General features: G+C 50.9%; 1 protein-coding gene across 1 annotated transcript in view; it reads left to right on the top strand.

Annotated features, from left to right (window-relative positions):
- LOC147122466 (netrin-G1-like) overlaps positions 1 to 12,460 on the top strand; it is a 76,267-nt gene extending 63,807 nt beyond the window's left edge. Inside the window, exons 5-7 of the mRNA XM_085983624.1 lie at positions 3,840 to 4,007; positions 8,914 to 9,048; positions 11,197 to 12,460. Of these exons, the coding sequence (XP_085839750.1) occupies positions 3,840 to 4,007; positions 8,914 to 9,048; positions 11,197 to 11,426 (533 nt within the window). The 3' untranslated portion in view covers positions 11,427 to 12,460. The remainder of the gene's footprint in view (positions 1 to 3,839; positions 4,008 to 8,913; positions 9,049 to 11,196) is intronic.
- Positions 12,461 to 15,610: the final 3,150 nt, after the last annotated feature.

Here is a 15,610-nt window from a genome sequence, read left to right as displayed (position 1 = left end):
TGAGTGTGAGCAGGGGCTGAGTGTGAGCAGGTGTAGGTGTGAACAGGGGCTGAGTGTGAACAGGGGCTGAGTGTGAGCAGGTGTAGTTGTGAACAGGGACTGCATGTGAGCAGGTGTAGGTGTGAACAGGGGCTGAGTGTGAACAGGTGTGTGTGTGAACAGGGATTGAGTGTGAACAGATGTAGGTGTGAACAGGTGTAGGTGTGAACATGTATAGGTGTGTAAAGGTGTAGGTGTGAGCAGGGACTGCATGTGAACAGGTGTCGATGTGTACAGGTGCTGAGTGTGAACAGGTGTAGGTGTGAGCAGGGGCTGAGTGTGAGCAGGTGTAGGTGTGAACATGTATAGGTGTGAAAAGTTGTAGGTGTGAGCAGGGTCTGAGTGTGAGCAGGTGTAGGTGTGAGCAGGTTTAGGTGTGAGCAGGGTCTGAGTGTGAGCAGGTGTAGGTGTGAGCAGGTGTAGGTGTGAGCAAGGTCTGAGTGTGAGCAGGTGGATCTGAGCAGGGTCTGAGTGTGAGCAGGTGTAGGTGTGAGCAGGTGTAGGTGTGAGCAGGGTCTGAGTGTGAGCGGGTGTAGGTGTGAGCAGGGTCTGAGTGTGAGCAGGTGTAGGTGTGAGCAGGGTCTGAGTGTGAGCAGGTGTAGGTGTGAGCAGGGTCTGAGTGTGAGCGGGTGTAGGTGTGAGCAGGGTCTGAGTGTGAGCAGGTGTAGGTGTGAGCAGGGTCTGAGTGTGAGCAGGTGTAGGTGTGAGCAGGGTCTGAGTGTGAGCGGGTGTAGGTGTGAGCAGGGTCTGAGTGTGAGCAGGTGTAGGTTTGAGCAGGGTCTGAGTGTGAGCAGTTGTAGGTGTGAGCAGGGTCTGAGTGTGAGCAGGGTCTGAGTGTGAGCAGGGGCTGGGTGTGAACATCTGTGGGTGTGAGCAGGGGCTGAGTGTGAGCAGGGGCTGAGTGTGAGCAGGGGCTGAGTGTGAGCGGGGTCTGGGTGTGAGCAGGGTCTGGGTGTGAGCAGGGGCTGAGTGTGAGCAGGGTCTGAGTGTGAGCAGGGTCTGAGTGTGAGCGGGGTCTGGGTGTGAGCAGGGTCTGAGTGTGAGCAGGGTCTGAGTGTGAGCAGGGTCTGAGTGTGAGCAGGGGCTAGGATCAGGAGTCTGCTTGTTCCTGTATCTATGGAGTAAAGTATAATCTCCTCGAGCGGTGCAGCAGATACGAAGCAGGGAAGTTGTAATATTTACGATACACATCTTAGCTGAGAGGAAAGTGCTTCTTAACTCTGTGTCAGTGAGAACAGTCAGTGGGAAGTATATTTGTAGAAAGCTGTTTGGTTGCTGAGACTGAGATCAATGGGGACCTGTTGTAATCCCGTTATCCCAGATACAGGAATGGGAGCTGGGTGAGTGTCTCGGCCTCAATCTGTTCCCCTTTGTTCCTGGATTTTGCATCAACTCGTTCGCATGCTGTCCATGTCATTCCAAACCATCCGTCACAGTAAACCCCCAAACCAGCATCCAGACTGACCGGGAGCAGAGTGACCATAACTCCCCACACTGACCGGGAGTGACCATAACTCCCCATACAGACCGGGAGTGACCATAACTCCCCACATTGACCGGGAGCGACCATAACTCCCCACACTGACCAGGAGTGACCATAACTCCCCATAATGACCAGGAGTGACCATAACTCCCCACACTGACCGGGAGTGACCATAACTCCCCATACTGACCGGGAGTGACCATAACTCCCCATACTGACGGGGAGCAGAGTGACCATAACTCCCCACACTGACCAGGAGTGACCATAACTCCCCACACTGACCGGGAGTGACCATAACTCCCCATACTGACGGGGAGCTGAGTGACCATAACTCCCCACACTGACCGGGAGTGACCATAACTCGCCATACTGACCGGGAGTGACCATAACTCCCCACATTGAGCGGGAGTGACCATAACTCCACATACTGACCGGGAGTGACCATAACTCCCCATACTGACCGGGAGTGACCATAACACCTCATACTGACCGGGAGTGCTCATAACTCCCCATACTGACCTGGAGTGACCATAACTCCCCATACTGACCATAACTCCCCATACTTACCGGGAGTGACCATAACTCCACATAATGACTTGGAGTGACCATAACTCCCCATACTGACCGGGAGTGACCATAACTCCCCACACTGACCGGGAGTGACCTTAACTCCCCATACTGACCGGGAGTGACCATAACTCCCCACATTGACCGGGAGTGACCATAACTCCCCACACTAACCAGGAATGACCATAACTCCCCATACTGACCGGGAGTGGGGGACTGGGGCACTTTGGGCATCTATGAAACGTTACACTTTGACCCCAAACCTGCCCCTTTCCTGCCCAGGGACAGCCAGAACCTACACAAAGTTAACTAAAGATAAACTAGTTCTAATGTCTGGCGATGAATCTCCATTTTGTGCTGAATTACTGAGCGTGTTGTTGTTGGATTGGGTCACGCTGAATAATAACAGGGAGACTCAGACACATCCTGCATTACACAGTTTGCCTTTCAAACCCTCAACCTACTCGAATGTACCGAAATCCCATAATAACAGCCCGTCACCGGACTCACCCCATTAAATCATCGGCTCCGCGGACCAGATTCCCGCTAATTAGTGATCGATCCGCTTCGAGCTACAACACAGGCAGTGAGTAGACCCGGAGAAGCGACTGATTGAGTCGACATTGGCTCCCGGTCCAGCAACACCTCCAATTTATAATTCTCATCCTCACGTTCAAATCCCTCCATGGTCTCACTCCTCCCTGTCTCTGTAACCTCCTCCAGCCATAAAACCCTCCGAGATCTCTTCACTCCTCCAACCATAAGAAGTTCCAGTGGTCAAGAATCCCATCACTAGAGGTCGTGAACCCAGAGCAAGGTAGGAGCTCTCATATAGTGTTCGCTCAGTACAGCCCCTCCGACAGTGCAGCACTCCCTCCGTACAGCCCCTCCGACAGTGCAGCACTCCCTCAGTACTGCCCCTCCGACAGTGCAGCACTCCCTCCGACAGTGCAGCACTCCCTCAGTACTGCCCCTCCGACAGTGCAGCACTCCCTCAGTACTGCCCCTCCGACAGTGCAGTGCTCCCTCAGTACTGCCCCTCTGACAGTGCAGCGCTCCCTCAGTACTACCCCTCCGACAGTGCAGCGCTCCCTCAGTACTGCCCCTCTGACAGCGCAGCACTCCCTCCGTACAGCCCCTCCGACAGTGCACCGCTCCCTCAGTACTGCCTCTCTGACAGTGCAGTGCTCCCTCAGTACTGCCCCTCCGACAGTGCAGCACTCCCTCAGTACTGCCCCTCCGACAGTGCAGCACTCCCTCAGTACTGCCCCTCTGACAGTGCAGCGTTCCCTCAGTACTGCCCCTCCGACAGTGCAACGATCCCTCAGTACTGCCCCTCCGACAGTGCAGCACTCCCTCAGTACTGCATTAGTGTTGGTCTGGATTATGGGCTCGAGTCTCTGGAGTGGGACTTGAACCCATGACCTTCTGACTCCGAGGCGAGAATGCTGCCCACTGAGCCACGGCTGAAAGGCCCCTAACTTGGCAGCACTGTATAAAACCCGGCACAGGACCCTATAAACCCGGGATTGGGACCATCCATTGCCATCTGTCTGATTCACTGCAAACCGTAACTAGCCGGGAGTCTGATGTTCTCCCCTCACTGCTAAAAGCCTCAGTGTTCCCTCCCTCCCATTCCAGCCATTTCCTCCCCACCTCTCATTCCTCCAGCATGTGACCCTCTTGCAGTCTGCGACCCATCTACGTCCTGTCTACGTGCCGTCTACACTCTCTGTCTTTTCCTTGCAAGACTGCGAATGCTTTGGCCACTCGAACCGGTGCAGTTACCTCGAGCTGCTCTCCACCGCCATTTGCGTGAGCTGTAAGCACAACACTAGAGGGCGACACTGCCAGTTATGCCAGCTGGGCTTCCACCGAAACCCTTCAGCACAGCTGGACCACCACAACGTTTGCCTCGGTCAGTTCCTGTTACAATCTCCGCTCTCGCCTCCTTCCTTCACCCTTCTGCTTTCAGCCCGAAACAAGATAAAGAAACAAAGAAAATACCTTCGATAGGGCTGAGCAAAAGGGTGTCGGAAATCAGCTCCCCTTTCCCCAGCGACTAGGCCCCAACACAGCCTTTCCCTAGCGATGAGGCCTGGTCCAGCCTTTCCCCAGCGACGAGGCCTGGTCCAGCCTTTCCCTAGCGACGAGGCCTGGTCCAGCCTTTCCCCAGTGACTAGGCCCCAACCCAACCTTTCCCTAGCGATGAGGCCTGGTCCAGGCTTTCCCTAGTGATGAGGCCTGGTCCAGCCTTTCCCCAGCGATGAGGCCTGGTCCAGCCTTTCCCCAGCGATGAGGCCTGGTCCAGCCTTTCCCTAGCGACGAGGCCTGGTCCAGCCTTTCCCCAGTGACTAGGCCCCAACCCAACCTTTCCCTAGCGATGAGGCCTGGTCCAGGCTTTCCCTAGTGATGAGGCCTGGTCCAGCCTTTCCCCAGCGATGAGGCCTGGTCCAGCCTTTCCCCAGCGATGAGGCCTGGTCCAGCCTTTCCCTAGCGACGAGGCCTGGTCCAGCCTTTCCCTAGCGACGAGGCCTGGTCCAGTCTTTCCCCAGTGACTAGGCCCCAACCCAACCTTTCCCTAGCGATGAGGCCTGGTCCAGGCTTTCCCTAGTGATGAGGCCTGGTCCAGCCTTTCCCTAGCGACCAGGCCTGGTCCAGCCTTTCCCCAGCGATGAGGCCTGGTTCAGCCTTTCCCCAGCGATGAGGCCTGGTCCAGCCTTTCCCTAGCGACGAGGCCTGGTCCAGCCTTTCCCCAGCGATGGGGCCTGGTCCAGCCTTTCCCTAGCAACGAGGCCTGGTCCAGCCTTTCCCTAGCGATGAGGCCTGGCCCTTGCTTTGTTGAGGTGAATCGAAAGCCCTGTGCTTTGCCGATATAATCGTTGCCTCCCTGTCTCCAGTGTTTTTCAGGAATTTGTATGTTGTTTGTAATCTCGGTAAATGACCACACAGAATTACACAGAATGTACAGCACAGAAACAGGCCATTCATAGGAACACAGAAACAAAAATCCATCAATCTCAGTTCTGAAATTTCCAATTGACCCCCAGATTGACCCCCAGCCTCAACAGCTCTCTGGGGGAGAGAGTTCCAGATTCCCACTGCCCTTTGTGTGAAGAAGTGCTTCCTGACATCACCCCTGAACGGCCTGGCTCTAATTTTAAGGTTCTGCCCCCTTGTTCTGGACTCCCCCCACTAGAGGAAATAGTTTCTCTCCATCGACCCGATCAACTCCTTTAATCATCTTAAACACCTCGATTAGATCACCCTTTAACTCCGGGGAATACAAGCCCAGTCTGTGCAGCCTGGCCTCAGAATTTAACCCTTTTAGCCCCGGTGTCAGTCTGGTGAATCTGGGCCGCTCCCCCTCCAAGGCCAGTCTATCCTTCCTGAGGGTCGGGGCCCTGAACTCATAGAATCATAGAAAGTTACAGCACGGAAGGAGGCCATTCGGCCCATCGTGTCCACGCCGGCCAACAGAGAGCTATCCAGCCTAATCCCACTTCACAGCTCTTGGTCCATAGCCCTGCAGGTTAGAACATCCCAAGTGCACATCCAAGTACTTTTTAAATGTGGTTCGGGTTCCTGCCTCTACCACCCTTTCAGGCAGTGAGTTCCAGACCCCCACAACCCTCTGGGTGAAGAAATTTCCCCTCAAATCCCCTCTAAATCTTCCACCAATTACTTTAAATCTGTGCCCCCTGGTTTTTGACCCCTCTGCTAAGGGAAACAGGTCCTTTCTATCCACTTTATCTATGCCCCTCATAATTTTATACACCTCAATAAGGTCTCCCCTCAGCTTCCTCTGTTCCAAGGAAAACAGACCCAGCCTATCCAGTCTTTCCTCATAGAAACATAAAAACATAGAAGATAGGAGCAGGAGTCGGCCATTCGGCCCCTCGAGCCTGCTCCGCCATTCAATGCGATCATGGCTGATCATCCAAATTCAGTACCCTGTCCCTGCTTTCTCCCCATATCCCTTGCTCCCTTTAGCCTTAAGAAATATATCCAACTCCTTCTTGAATATATTTAATGAATTGGCCTCTACTGCCTTCTGTGGTAGAGAATTCCACAGGTTAACCACTCTCTGGGTGAAGAAATTCCTCCTCATTTCTGTCCTAAATGGCTTACCCCTTATCCTTAGACTGTGACCCCTGGTTCTGGACTCCCCGACCATCCGGAACGTCCTTCCTGCATCTAGTCTGTCTAGTCCTGTCAGAATTTTATAACTTTCAATGAGATCCCCTCTCAATCTTCGAAACTCCAGTGAGTACAAGCCCAATCGACCCAATCTCTCCTCATACGTCATTCCTGCCATCCCAGGTATCAGCCTGGTGAATCTTCGCTGCACTCCTTCCATGGCAAGAACATCCTTCCTCAGATAAGGCGACCAAAACTGCACACAATACTCAAGATGTGGTCTCACCAAGGCCCTGTACAACTGCAGTAAGACATCCTTGTTCCTGTACTCAAAACCTCTCGCTACGAAGGCCAACATACCATTTGCCTTCTTAACCGCCTGCTGCACCTGTGTGCTTACTTTCAGCGACTGGTGCACAAGGACGCCCAGGTCTCGTTGCACTTCCCCTTCTCCCAATCTATTGCCATTCAGATAATAATCTGCCTTCCTATTTTTGACACCAAAGTGGATAACCTCACATTTATCCATGTTATATTGTATCTGCCGTGCTTCTGCCCAATCACCCAACCTGTCCAAATCATCCTGGCGTTTCTCGGCATCCTCCTCACAGCACACACGCCCACCCAGCTTTGTGTCGTCTGCAAACTTGGAGATATTACATCTTGTTCCCTTGTCTAGATCATTAATATATATTGTGAATAGCTGGAGTCCAAGGACCGATCCCTGCGGTACCCCACTAGTCACTGCCTGCCACTCGGAAAAAGACCCGTTTATTCCAAATCTTTGCTTTCTGTCTGCCAACCAGTTCTCTATCCAAGTCAATGCCTTGCCCCCAATCCCATGTGCCTTAACTTTACACACTAATCCCTTATGCGGGACCTTATCAAAAGCCTTCTGAAAGTCCAAATACACCACATCCACTGGTTCTCCCTTATCTATTTTACCAGCTACATCCTCAAAAAATTCCAGTAGATTATTCAAGCATGATTTACCTTTTGTAAATCCATGTTGACTTTGTCCGATCCTGTCACTGTTTTCCAAGTGCTCTGCTATTACACCTTTTATGATGGACTCTAGCATTTTCCCCACTACCAATGTCAGGCTTACCGGTCTGTAATTCCCCGTTTTCTCTCTACCACCTTTTTTGAATAGTGGGGTAACATTAGCTATCCTCCAATCCATGGGTACTGTTCCAGATTCCATCGAATGTTGGAAGATGATCAGCAATGCATCTACTATTTCTAGGGAATCTTCATAGCTAAGATTCTCTACTCCCAGCAACATCCTTGTAAATCTCCTCTGTACCCTCTCTAGTGCAATCACATCTTTCCTGTAATGTGGTGACCAGAACTGCACGCAGTACTCTAGCTGAGGCCTAACCAGTGTTTCATACAGTTGAAGCATAACTCCCCTGCTCTTGTATTCTATGCCACAGCTAATAAAGGCAAGCATTCCGTATGCCTTCTTAACCACCTTATCTACCTGGCCTGCTACCCTCAGTGATCTGTGGACATGCACTCCAAGATCCCTTTGTTCCTCTACACTACTCAGTGTCCTACCATTTAACGTGTATTCCCTTTCCTTGTTAGCCCTCCCCAAATGCATTACCTCACACTTCTCCGGACTGAATTCCATTTGCCACTGTTCTGCCCACCTGACCAATTTATTGATATCTTCCTGCAGTCTACAGCTGAACGCAGTGTCCAGATGCAGTCTATCCAGAGCTCTGTGCAGCTGGAACATAACTTCCTCCCCTTTGTGTTCCAGCCCCCGAGAGAAAGGACAACATTCCATCAGCCTTTCTCATTAGTTTTTGTACCTGTCCACGAGCTTTTAGCCCAACTGGTCCGTGCCGGTGTTTCTGCTCCACTCGAGCCTCCTCCCGTCCTTCCTCATCTCACCCTATCACCATATCCTTCTATTCCCTTCTCCCTCATGTGTTTATCCAGCTTCCCCTTCAATACATCTGTGCTATTCTCCTCAACCACTCCCTGTGGGAGCGAGTTCCACATTCTCACCACTCTCTGGGTAAAGAAGGTTCTCCTGAATTACCGATGGGATTTATTAGTGACTATCTTATATTTATCGCCCCTAGTTTTCGACTCCCCACAAATGGAAACATCTTCTCTACGTCTACCCGATCAAACCCCTTCATAATCTTAAAGACCTCAATCAGGTCTCCCCTCAATCTTCTCTTTTCTGGAGAAAAGAGCCCCAGCCTGTTCAGTCTTTCCTGATAGTTATAACCTCGCAGTTCTGGGATCATCCGTGTGAATCTTATTTTGCACCTTCTCCAGTGCCTCTATATCCTTTTTATAATATGGAGACCAGAACTGTGCAGAGTGCTCCAAGTGCGGTCAAACCAAGGTTCGATACAAGTTTAACATCACTTCTGTGCTTGTGAATTCTACCCTCTAGTGATGAACCCAGTGCTTGGTTTGCTTTTTCGGGCCTTGTTAACCTGTGTTAATTCTGTGCCGTGGCCCCAGGGAGTGGAACACGGGCCGTGTGCAGTCAGTGTGTGGGGGATTGAAGCTGTTTGTAAAGTGTTGGAGACTTGTTTCACCCCCAGAGTCTGACCCTCCCTTGTCCTGGCTCGCACTCATTCCTGTGGCTGAGGTTGTGTCGATGTGTTTTATTGGGAACAGCCGTGTGCAGTGTGTGTGTTGTCTTGTTTCTGCAGACTGTAGGTGTCACCCTGATGGCTCGCTCCACCATCGCTGTAATGACACGGGATATTGTGACTGTAAGGAGGGGGCAACAGGGCCCAAGTGTGACAAGTGCCTGCTCGGATATTACTGGCACAGGGGCTGTCGAGGTAAGTAACCGTTCCAGCACCAGCCCCTCCCCTCACTCCGCCCCAGCTTCTGTGTGTCAGGGTCAGCAGAGTATCCGATAGCAGAGATACCGTGGGGGGAATCACAGAGGCTTTTAGTGAGTGAACCCTCCTGGACCCTCCCATCACCCGCCACACAATTAGTGGCACAGCTCCTCGCAAAGGGAGGTCTGGAGTTCAGTGAGGGGCGTTTCATAGAATCACACAGCACAGGAGGAGGCCATTCGGCCCATCGTGCCTGTGCCAGCTCTTTGAAAGAGCTCTCCAATTAGTCCCACTCCCTGCTATTTCCCCATAGCCTGACAATTTCCCTTTTCAAGTATTTCTCCAATTCCCTTTTGAAAGTTCCTATTGAATCTGCTTCCACCGCCCTTTCAGGCAGCACATTCCAGATCACAACAACTCGCTGTAAAAACATTCTCCTCATCTCCCCTCTGGTTCTTTTGCCAATTCCCTTCACTCTGTGTCCTCTGGTTACCGACCCTCCTGCCACTGGAAACAGTTTCTCCTTATTTACTCGATCAAAACTCAACATAATTTTGAGCACTTCTATCAAATCTCCCCTTAACCTTCTCTGCTCTAAGGAGAACAATCCCAGCTTCGCCAGTCTCTCCACATAACTGAAGTCCCTCATCCCTGGCACCATTCTAGTAAATCTCCTCTGCACCCTCTCCAAGGCCCTGACACCCTTCCTAAAGTGTGGTGCCCAGAATTGGCCACAATAATTGGACACAGACTTTAATCCTCAGTCTCACCTTTGGGAATAAATGAATGATTAAATACCTTTCACACATCCCCCCTGTGCTCGCTGAGCTACATTGGCTCCTTATGTGGCTCTGCGCCAACTTTTCTCTTATTTACGCTCCTGTGAAGCACCTTAGGAAGTTTTACTATGTTAAAGGCGCTATATAAATGCAAGTTGTTGTTAAATAGAATCTACAGCTCTCTGATCGATATTGAAATTCATTGGCCATTTACTCGCCCATTCTACGAGTTTATTCATGTTTTCCTGTATTTTGTCGCAGTCATTCTCTGTATTAACTACACCCCCACAATCTGGTGTCATCCACAAATTCTAAAAATATACTTCCGATTCCCGAGTCCAAATCGTTTCTGTAAATAGTGAACAACGGTGGTCCCAGCACCGATCCTTCTGGAACACCACTTCCCAGCTTTTGCCAGTCTGAGTAATTACCTTTAATTCTCTGTTTTTTGTTTTGTAGCCAGCTTGCTATCCATTCGGCTACTTCTCCCCGGACTCCGCATGCTCTGACCTTAGTCAAGACTCTACTACATGATACTTTATCCAAGGCCTTTTGAAAATCCAAATATATTACATCTACTACATTACCCTTGTCTACCCTTTCTGTTACTTCTTCAAATAATTCAATTGGCCTGGTCAAGCATGACCTTCCCTTTTGGAATACTTGCTGACTAATCTTTATTATATTTTCAGATTCTAGATGGTTTTCTATTACGTCTTTGAGTAAGAATCTTTCCCACCCCTGACGATAGACTAATTGGTCTATAGTTCCCTGGACTTGTTCTATCTCCCTTTTTAAATCTAGGAATCACATCAGCTGTCCGCCAGTCCTCTGGCACTGTTCCCTTTTCTAATGAATCTTTTATATATATATATGTAACAGTGCCCCTGCTATCTCTTCCCGAACCTCTTTTAATATGCACGGATACAATCCACCCGGACCAGGGCTTTTATCCTCTCTGAGTTTGATCAGTTTATCAATTATCTCCCCCTTTCCATCTTCAATGTCTTTCTATCTTTTTTGCTCTATTCCTCTAGTGCCATGTCCACCATGTTAATCTCCCTGGGAAACACCGAGGCAAAGTCATTATTCAATATTGCTGCCATTTCGCTGTCATTACCTGTCAGTTTATCGTGTGTATCCATCAGTGGCCCGATCCCAATCCTGATTTTCATTTTGTTATTTATGTGTCTGGAGAATACTTTACAATCCGGGCTGACTATTCTTTATTATATTCTGGGTTTCGAGATGTTTCTCTAATAAAATGTTGTGACAGTGAGAGCCTGGGAGCGGCGAGAGTTGAACCAATCTGTAAGGTGGGGAGATGGTCAATGAGCTGATCTTTCTTTTCTCTGGCCTCTTGCAGCGGGCGTGTGCGATAACTTGCTGACACGGTGTCAGAACGGAGGAGTGTGTGAGGACAATGGGAGGTGTCGGTGCCTCGCTCCCTACACCGGGCTCCTGTGTGAGAAAGGCCAGTGCGGGGAGGAAGCGGGAGGGTGCGTCTCCCAATCCCCGCGGGAGCCCACCTTACACCGGCTGCTGCTGTCGCTGACTGCGCTGCTAACCTCCGCTAATGGCCGTCCGCCGCTCTGACCCGCTTCCAGCGCCATGGCCGCTCACAGGAAGGTGCGAAGAGCGCAGGAGAATCCAGCCTTTACTGCGTCGCCGTTAGAACACGCTCCCCTCCCCCGACCCCCCGGGAAAGGCAAACTGGAGCCGAGGCCGGAGCCCAGCCACCCACCCAGCCCGACTGGATCTGAGAGCCCGGAAGGAATGGGCAGTCAGTGGGGACTGGACTCTCTGACTCCCCGCCCCGCGGGCCCGAGGCAGCTGCTAATATTCATTCTGCAATCGCCAGCCGCTCGGCCCATGTCCAGCTTTGGGACAAAGAAAGAAAGAAAGGACTTGGATTTCTACAGAGCCTTTCACCCCCTCAGGACGTCCCAAAGCGCTTCACAGACAATGAAGAACTTTACAGCAAACAGCAATGTGAGAATCAGCAGACAATCTGTTTTACTGATGTTGCTGGAGGAATAAATATTGTCCAGGACTCCGGGGAGAACTCCCCTGCTCTTCTTCCAAATAGTGTCCTGTGATCTTTTACATCCCCGAGAGCAGACGGGGCCTCGGTTTAACGGCTTATCCGAAAGACGGCACCTCCGACAGTGCAGCACTCCCTCAGTACGCCCCTCCGACAGTGCAGCACTCCCTCAGTACTGCCCCTCCGACAGTGCAGCACTCCCTCAGTACTGCCCCTCCGACAGTGCAGCGCTCCCTCAGTACTGCCCCTCCGACAGTGCAGCACTCTCTCGCTCATTCAGACATCTTACACTCCATCACTCTCATTCCATCCACTCCCTCTCTCCCTCCTTCACTCCCTTTCTCACCTACTCCCTCCCTTTCTCTCTCTCTCTTCCTCACTGCCTCTCACCCTCCCACCTGCTCTCTCTCCGTCCCGCTGTCCCTCTCTCCCTCTCTCTCTCCCTGTCTCTCACCCTCCCTCTCTCTCTCTCTCTCTGTCTCCCTCCGACAGTGCAGACGGGGCCTCGGTTTAACATCTCCTCCGAAAGACGGCACTTCCGACAGTGCAGCACTCCCTCAGTACTGCCCCTCCGACAGTGCAGCAGTCCCTCAGTACTGCCCCTCCGACAGTGCAGCACTCCCTCAGTACTGCCCCCTCCGACAGCGCAGCACTCCCTCAGTACTGCCCCTCCGACAGTGCAGCGCTCCCTCAGTACTGCCCCTCCGACAGTGCAGCGCTCCCTCAGTACTGCCCCTCCGACAGTGCAGCGCTCCCTCAGTACTGCCCCTCCGACAGTGCAGCGCTCCCTCAGTACTGCCCCTCCGACAGTGCAGCGCTCCCTCAGTACTGCCCCTCCGACAGTGCAGCGCTCCCTCAGTACTGCCCCTCCGACAGTGCAGTGCTCCCTCAGTACTGGAGACTCCAGGCCGATCCCGGAGGGTTGGGGACCCGAGTCCAGGGAGGGTGTGGTGGGGAATCGGGGGTACGGGGAGTAGCATTAACTCTGAGCCCTGTCCCCGGCATGAATATCTCCCCACTGGCATCGCCCCTTAGATCCACACACACATCACTGGTTCTGATTCACAGTCAGGCAACTTCAGCACAAAGGCCAATCATAGAGAAAGATCTGGAACTCCTCTCAAAACATCTCAAAATGATTGGTCGATCTCTCAATGAGGTTTAATCACTCGGTGATCATTTCAGTAAAATACCGTGGAGAGATTTCTGGATATGAGTTATTTATTGGGCTCCAGTGTGTTTAGCAATAATGTGAAGTGATGTGTGGATATCTTGGAACGTGTGTGCAGATTCACTGAAGGGATTCGGGAGATCTGGGAATGTCACATTTCTACACCAGATTAGCAAACTGCGGTTTGGAGATGGGTTGAATTATTATACAGACGTTACAATCCAATTGACCTTTAAAGATAAATTGTTCTGAACTTTACACTCAAGGTAAAACACCTGGTAATGAATTAAAGGGACATCTTCTCATTTGGAGAGGCTCCTGTTCATTTCAGACCAGCTCACTCAGAGTTCAGGAATCTGTGAATCAATTTGTATTCAGCATTATCAGTAACTCACCTTCAAGATAAATCTGGGCCAAGTCTCTTAAAGATGGATTGCCGTCCTCTATTTAAATGGATTTCCCGGTTTCAGAGTGACGAGTATTGAAACAGAACCTGACCACATCTCTCAGAAATGTCTCAAAGCTCCACACACACAATAAACACAGTCACTGTGGCTCAGGGAAAGGTGAAGATTTCAAAACACATTTCAAGGTTTATTTATCAAAGTGAGGAGTGTTAGTTCAGGTAGAGGAAATGTTAGAAATAGAGTAAAGCCTTGTGTTCAATTCCTTCGCCCCACCATTGGTGGCCGTGCCTTCAGCTGCCTGGGCCCTAAGTTCTGGAATTCCCTCCCTAAACCTCTCCGCCTCTCTCTCCTCCTTTAAGACGCTCCTTAAAACCTCCCTCTTTGGCCAAGCTTTTGGTCACCTGTCCTAATAGCTCCCTATGTGGCTCGGTGTGTCTGATCACCGGTTCTTTACCAAATGAGAATGTGAGAAAAATCCCACCCCTCACGCCCCCAGGGAGAGCGAGACCCTCGTGTTAATGTTGTATTAATGTTCATATAAATTATAACCGGTTATAATGTTTTAGTAATGGTCATAATTATTTATAAAGGGTTATAATGTTTTATACAGAAGGAGGCCATTCGGCCCATCGTGCCTGTGCCGGCTCTTTGAAAGAGCTCTCCAATTAGTCCCACTCCCTGCTCTTTCCCCACAGCCCTGCTAATCTTTCTCTTCAAGTATTTCTCCAATTCCCTTTTGAAAGTTCCTATTGAATCTGCTACCACCGCCCTTTCAGGCAGCGCATTCCAGATCACAACAACTCGCTGTAAAAACATTCTCCTCATCTCCCCTCTGGTTCTTTTGCCAATTCCCTTCACTCTGTGTCCTCTGGTTACCGACCCTCCTGCCACTGGAAACAGTTTCTCCTTATTTACTCGATCTACATTAGATTTATAAAACAATTGTTCGTCCCCATTGGAGTATTGTGTCCAATTCTGGGCACCACACTTTAGGAAGGATGTCAAGGCCTTGGAGAGGGTGCAGAGGAGATTTACTAGAATGGTGCCAGTGATGAGGGAGTTCAGTTATGTGGAGAGACTGGAGAAGCTGGGATTGTTCCCTTCGATCAGGGAAGGTTAAGGAGAGATTTCGAGAATGGTACCAGGGATGAGGGAGTTCAGTTGCGGGGAGAGACTGGAGAAGCTGGGATTGTTCCCTTCGACCAGGGAAGGTTAAGGGGAGATTTCGAGAATGGTACCAGGGATGAGGGAGTTCAGTTGCGGGCAGAGACTGGAGAAGCTGGGATTGTTCCCTTCGATGGAACTCATTGCCACAGAGGGCAGTGTACGCCAGCTCATTAAATATATTTAAGAGGGAATTAGATATATTTCTACGGGCAAAAGGGGTTAAGGGTTACGGAGAGAAGGCGGGGACGGGATACTGAATTAAAGGATCAGCCATGATCTCATCGAATGGCGGAGCAGGCACGAAGGGCCGAATGGCCTACTCCTGCTCCTATCTTCTATGTATCTATGTATCTATGTATCAGGGAAGGTTAAGGGGCGATTTCGAGAATGGTACCAGGGATGAGGGAGTTCAGTTGCGGGCAGAGACTGGAGAAGCTGGGATTGTTCTCCTCAGATTGAGACAGTCGACAGCTGACGGATTCAACCTTTAAATTCCTGGCAGCGTGTCGGTGTTATCGGTCAAATGATGATTTGTGGGTCAGTGAAGGAGCCTCTGAGTGATGGAAACAGTCCATTCTGTCAGGGGCAGAAACCAAGACACTGATGTGAGAACTGAGCAGCCAAACCCAGGCCGTGACATTTACAGATTCAGCCCGTGTCGAGGACCTGGATCGCCGGCAATAGAAAGAACTCGCATTTCTATAGCGCCTTTCACCACCTCAGGACGGCCCAAAGTGCTTCACAGCCAATGAAGTACATTTCTTGAAGTGTAGTCACTGTTGTAATGTAGGAAACGCGGCACCCAATTTGCACACAGCAAGATCCCACAAACAGCAATGTGACAATGACCAGATAATCTGTTTTAGATTGTCCTGGATTGAGGGATAAATATTGGCCAGGACACCAGGGAGAACTCCCCTGCTCCTCTTCAGATTATCGCCGTGCAATGTCCCGCTAATATTTTGGGGGGTGCACGGTCCCTTTAACGGGC

This window comes from Somniosus microcephalus, chromosome 3 (assembly GCF_052327205.1).
Source record: "Somniosus microcephalus isolate GS21.2 chromosome 3, FLI_Smic_1.0, whole genome shotgun sequence".
In the NCBI taxonomy this organism is placed as follows: domain Eukaryota; kingdom Metazoa; phylum Chordata; class Chondrichthyes; order Squaliformes; family Somniosidae; genus Somniosus; species Somniosus microcephalus.
This window is presented reverse-complemented; position numbering and strand designations above follow the sequence as displayed.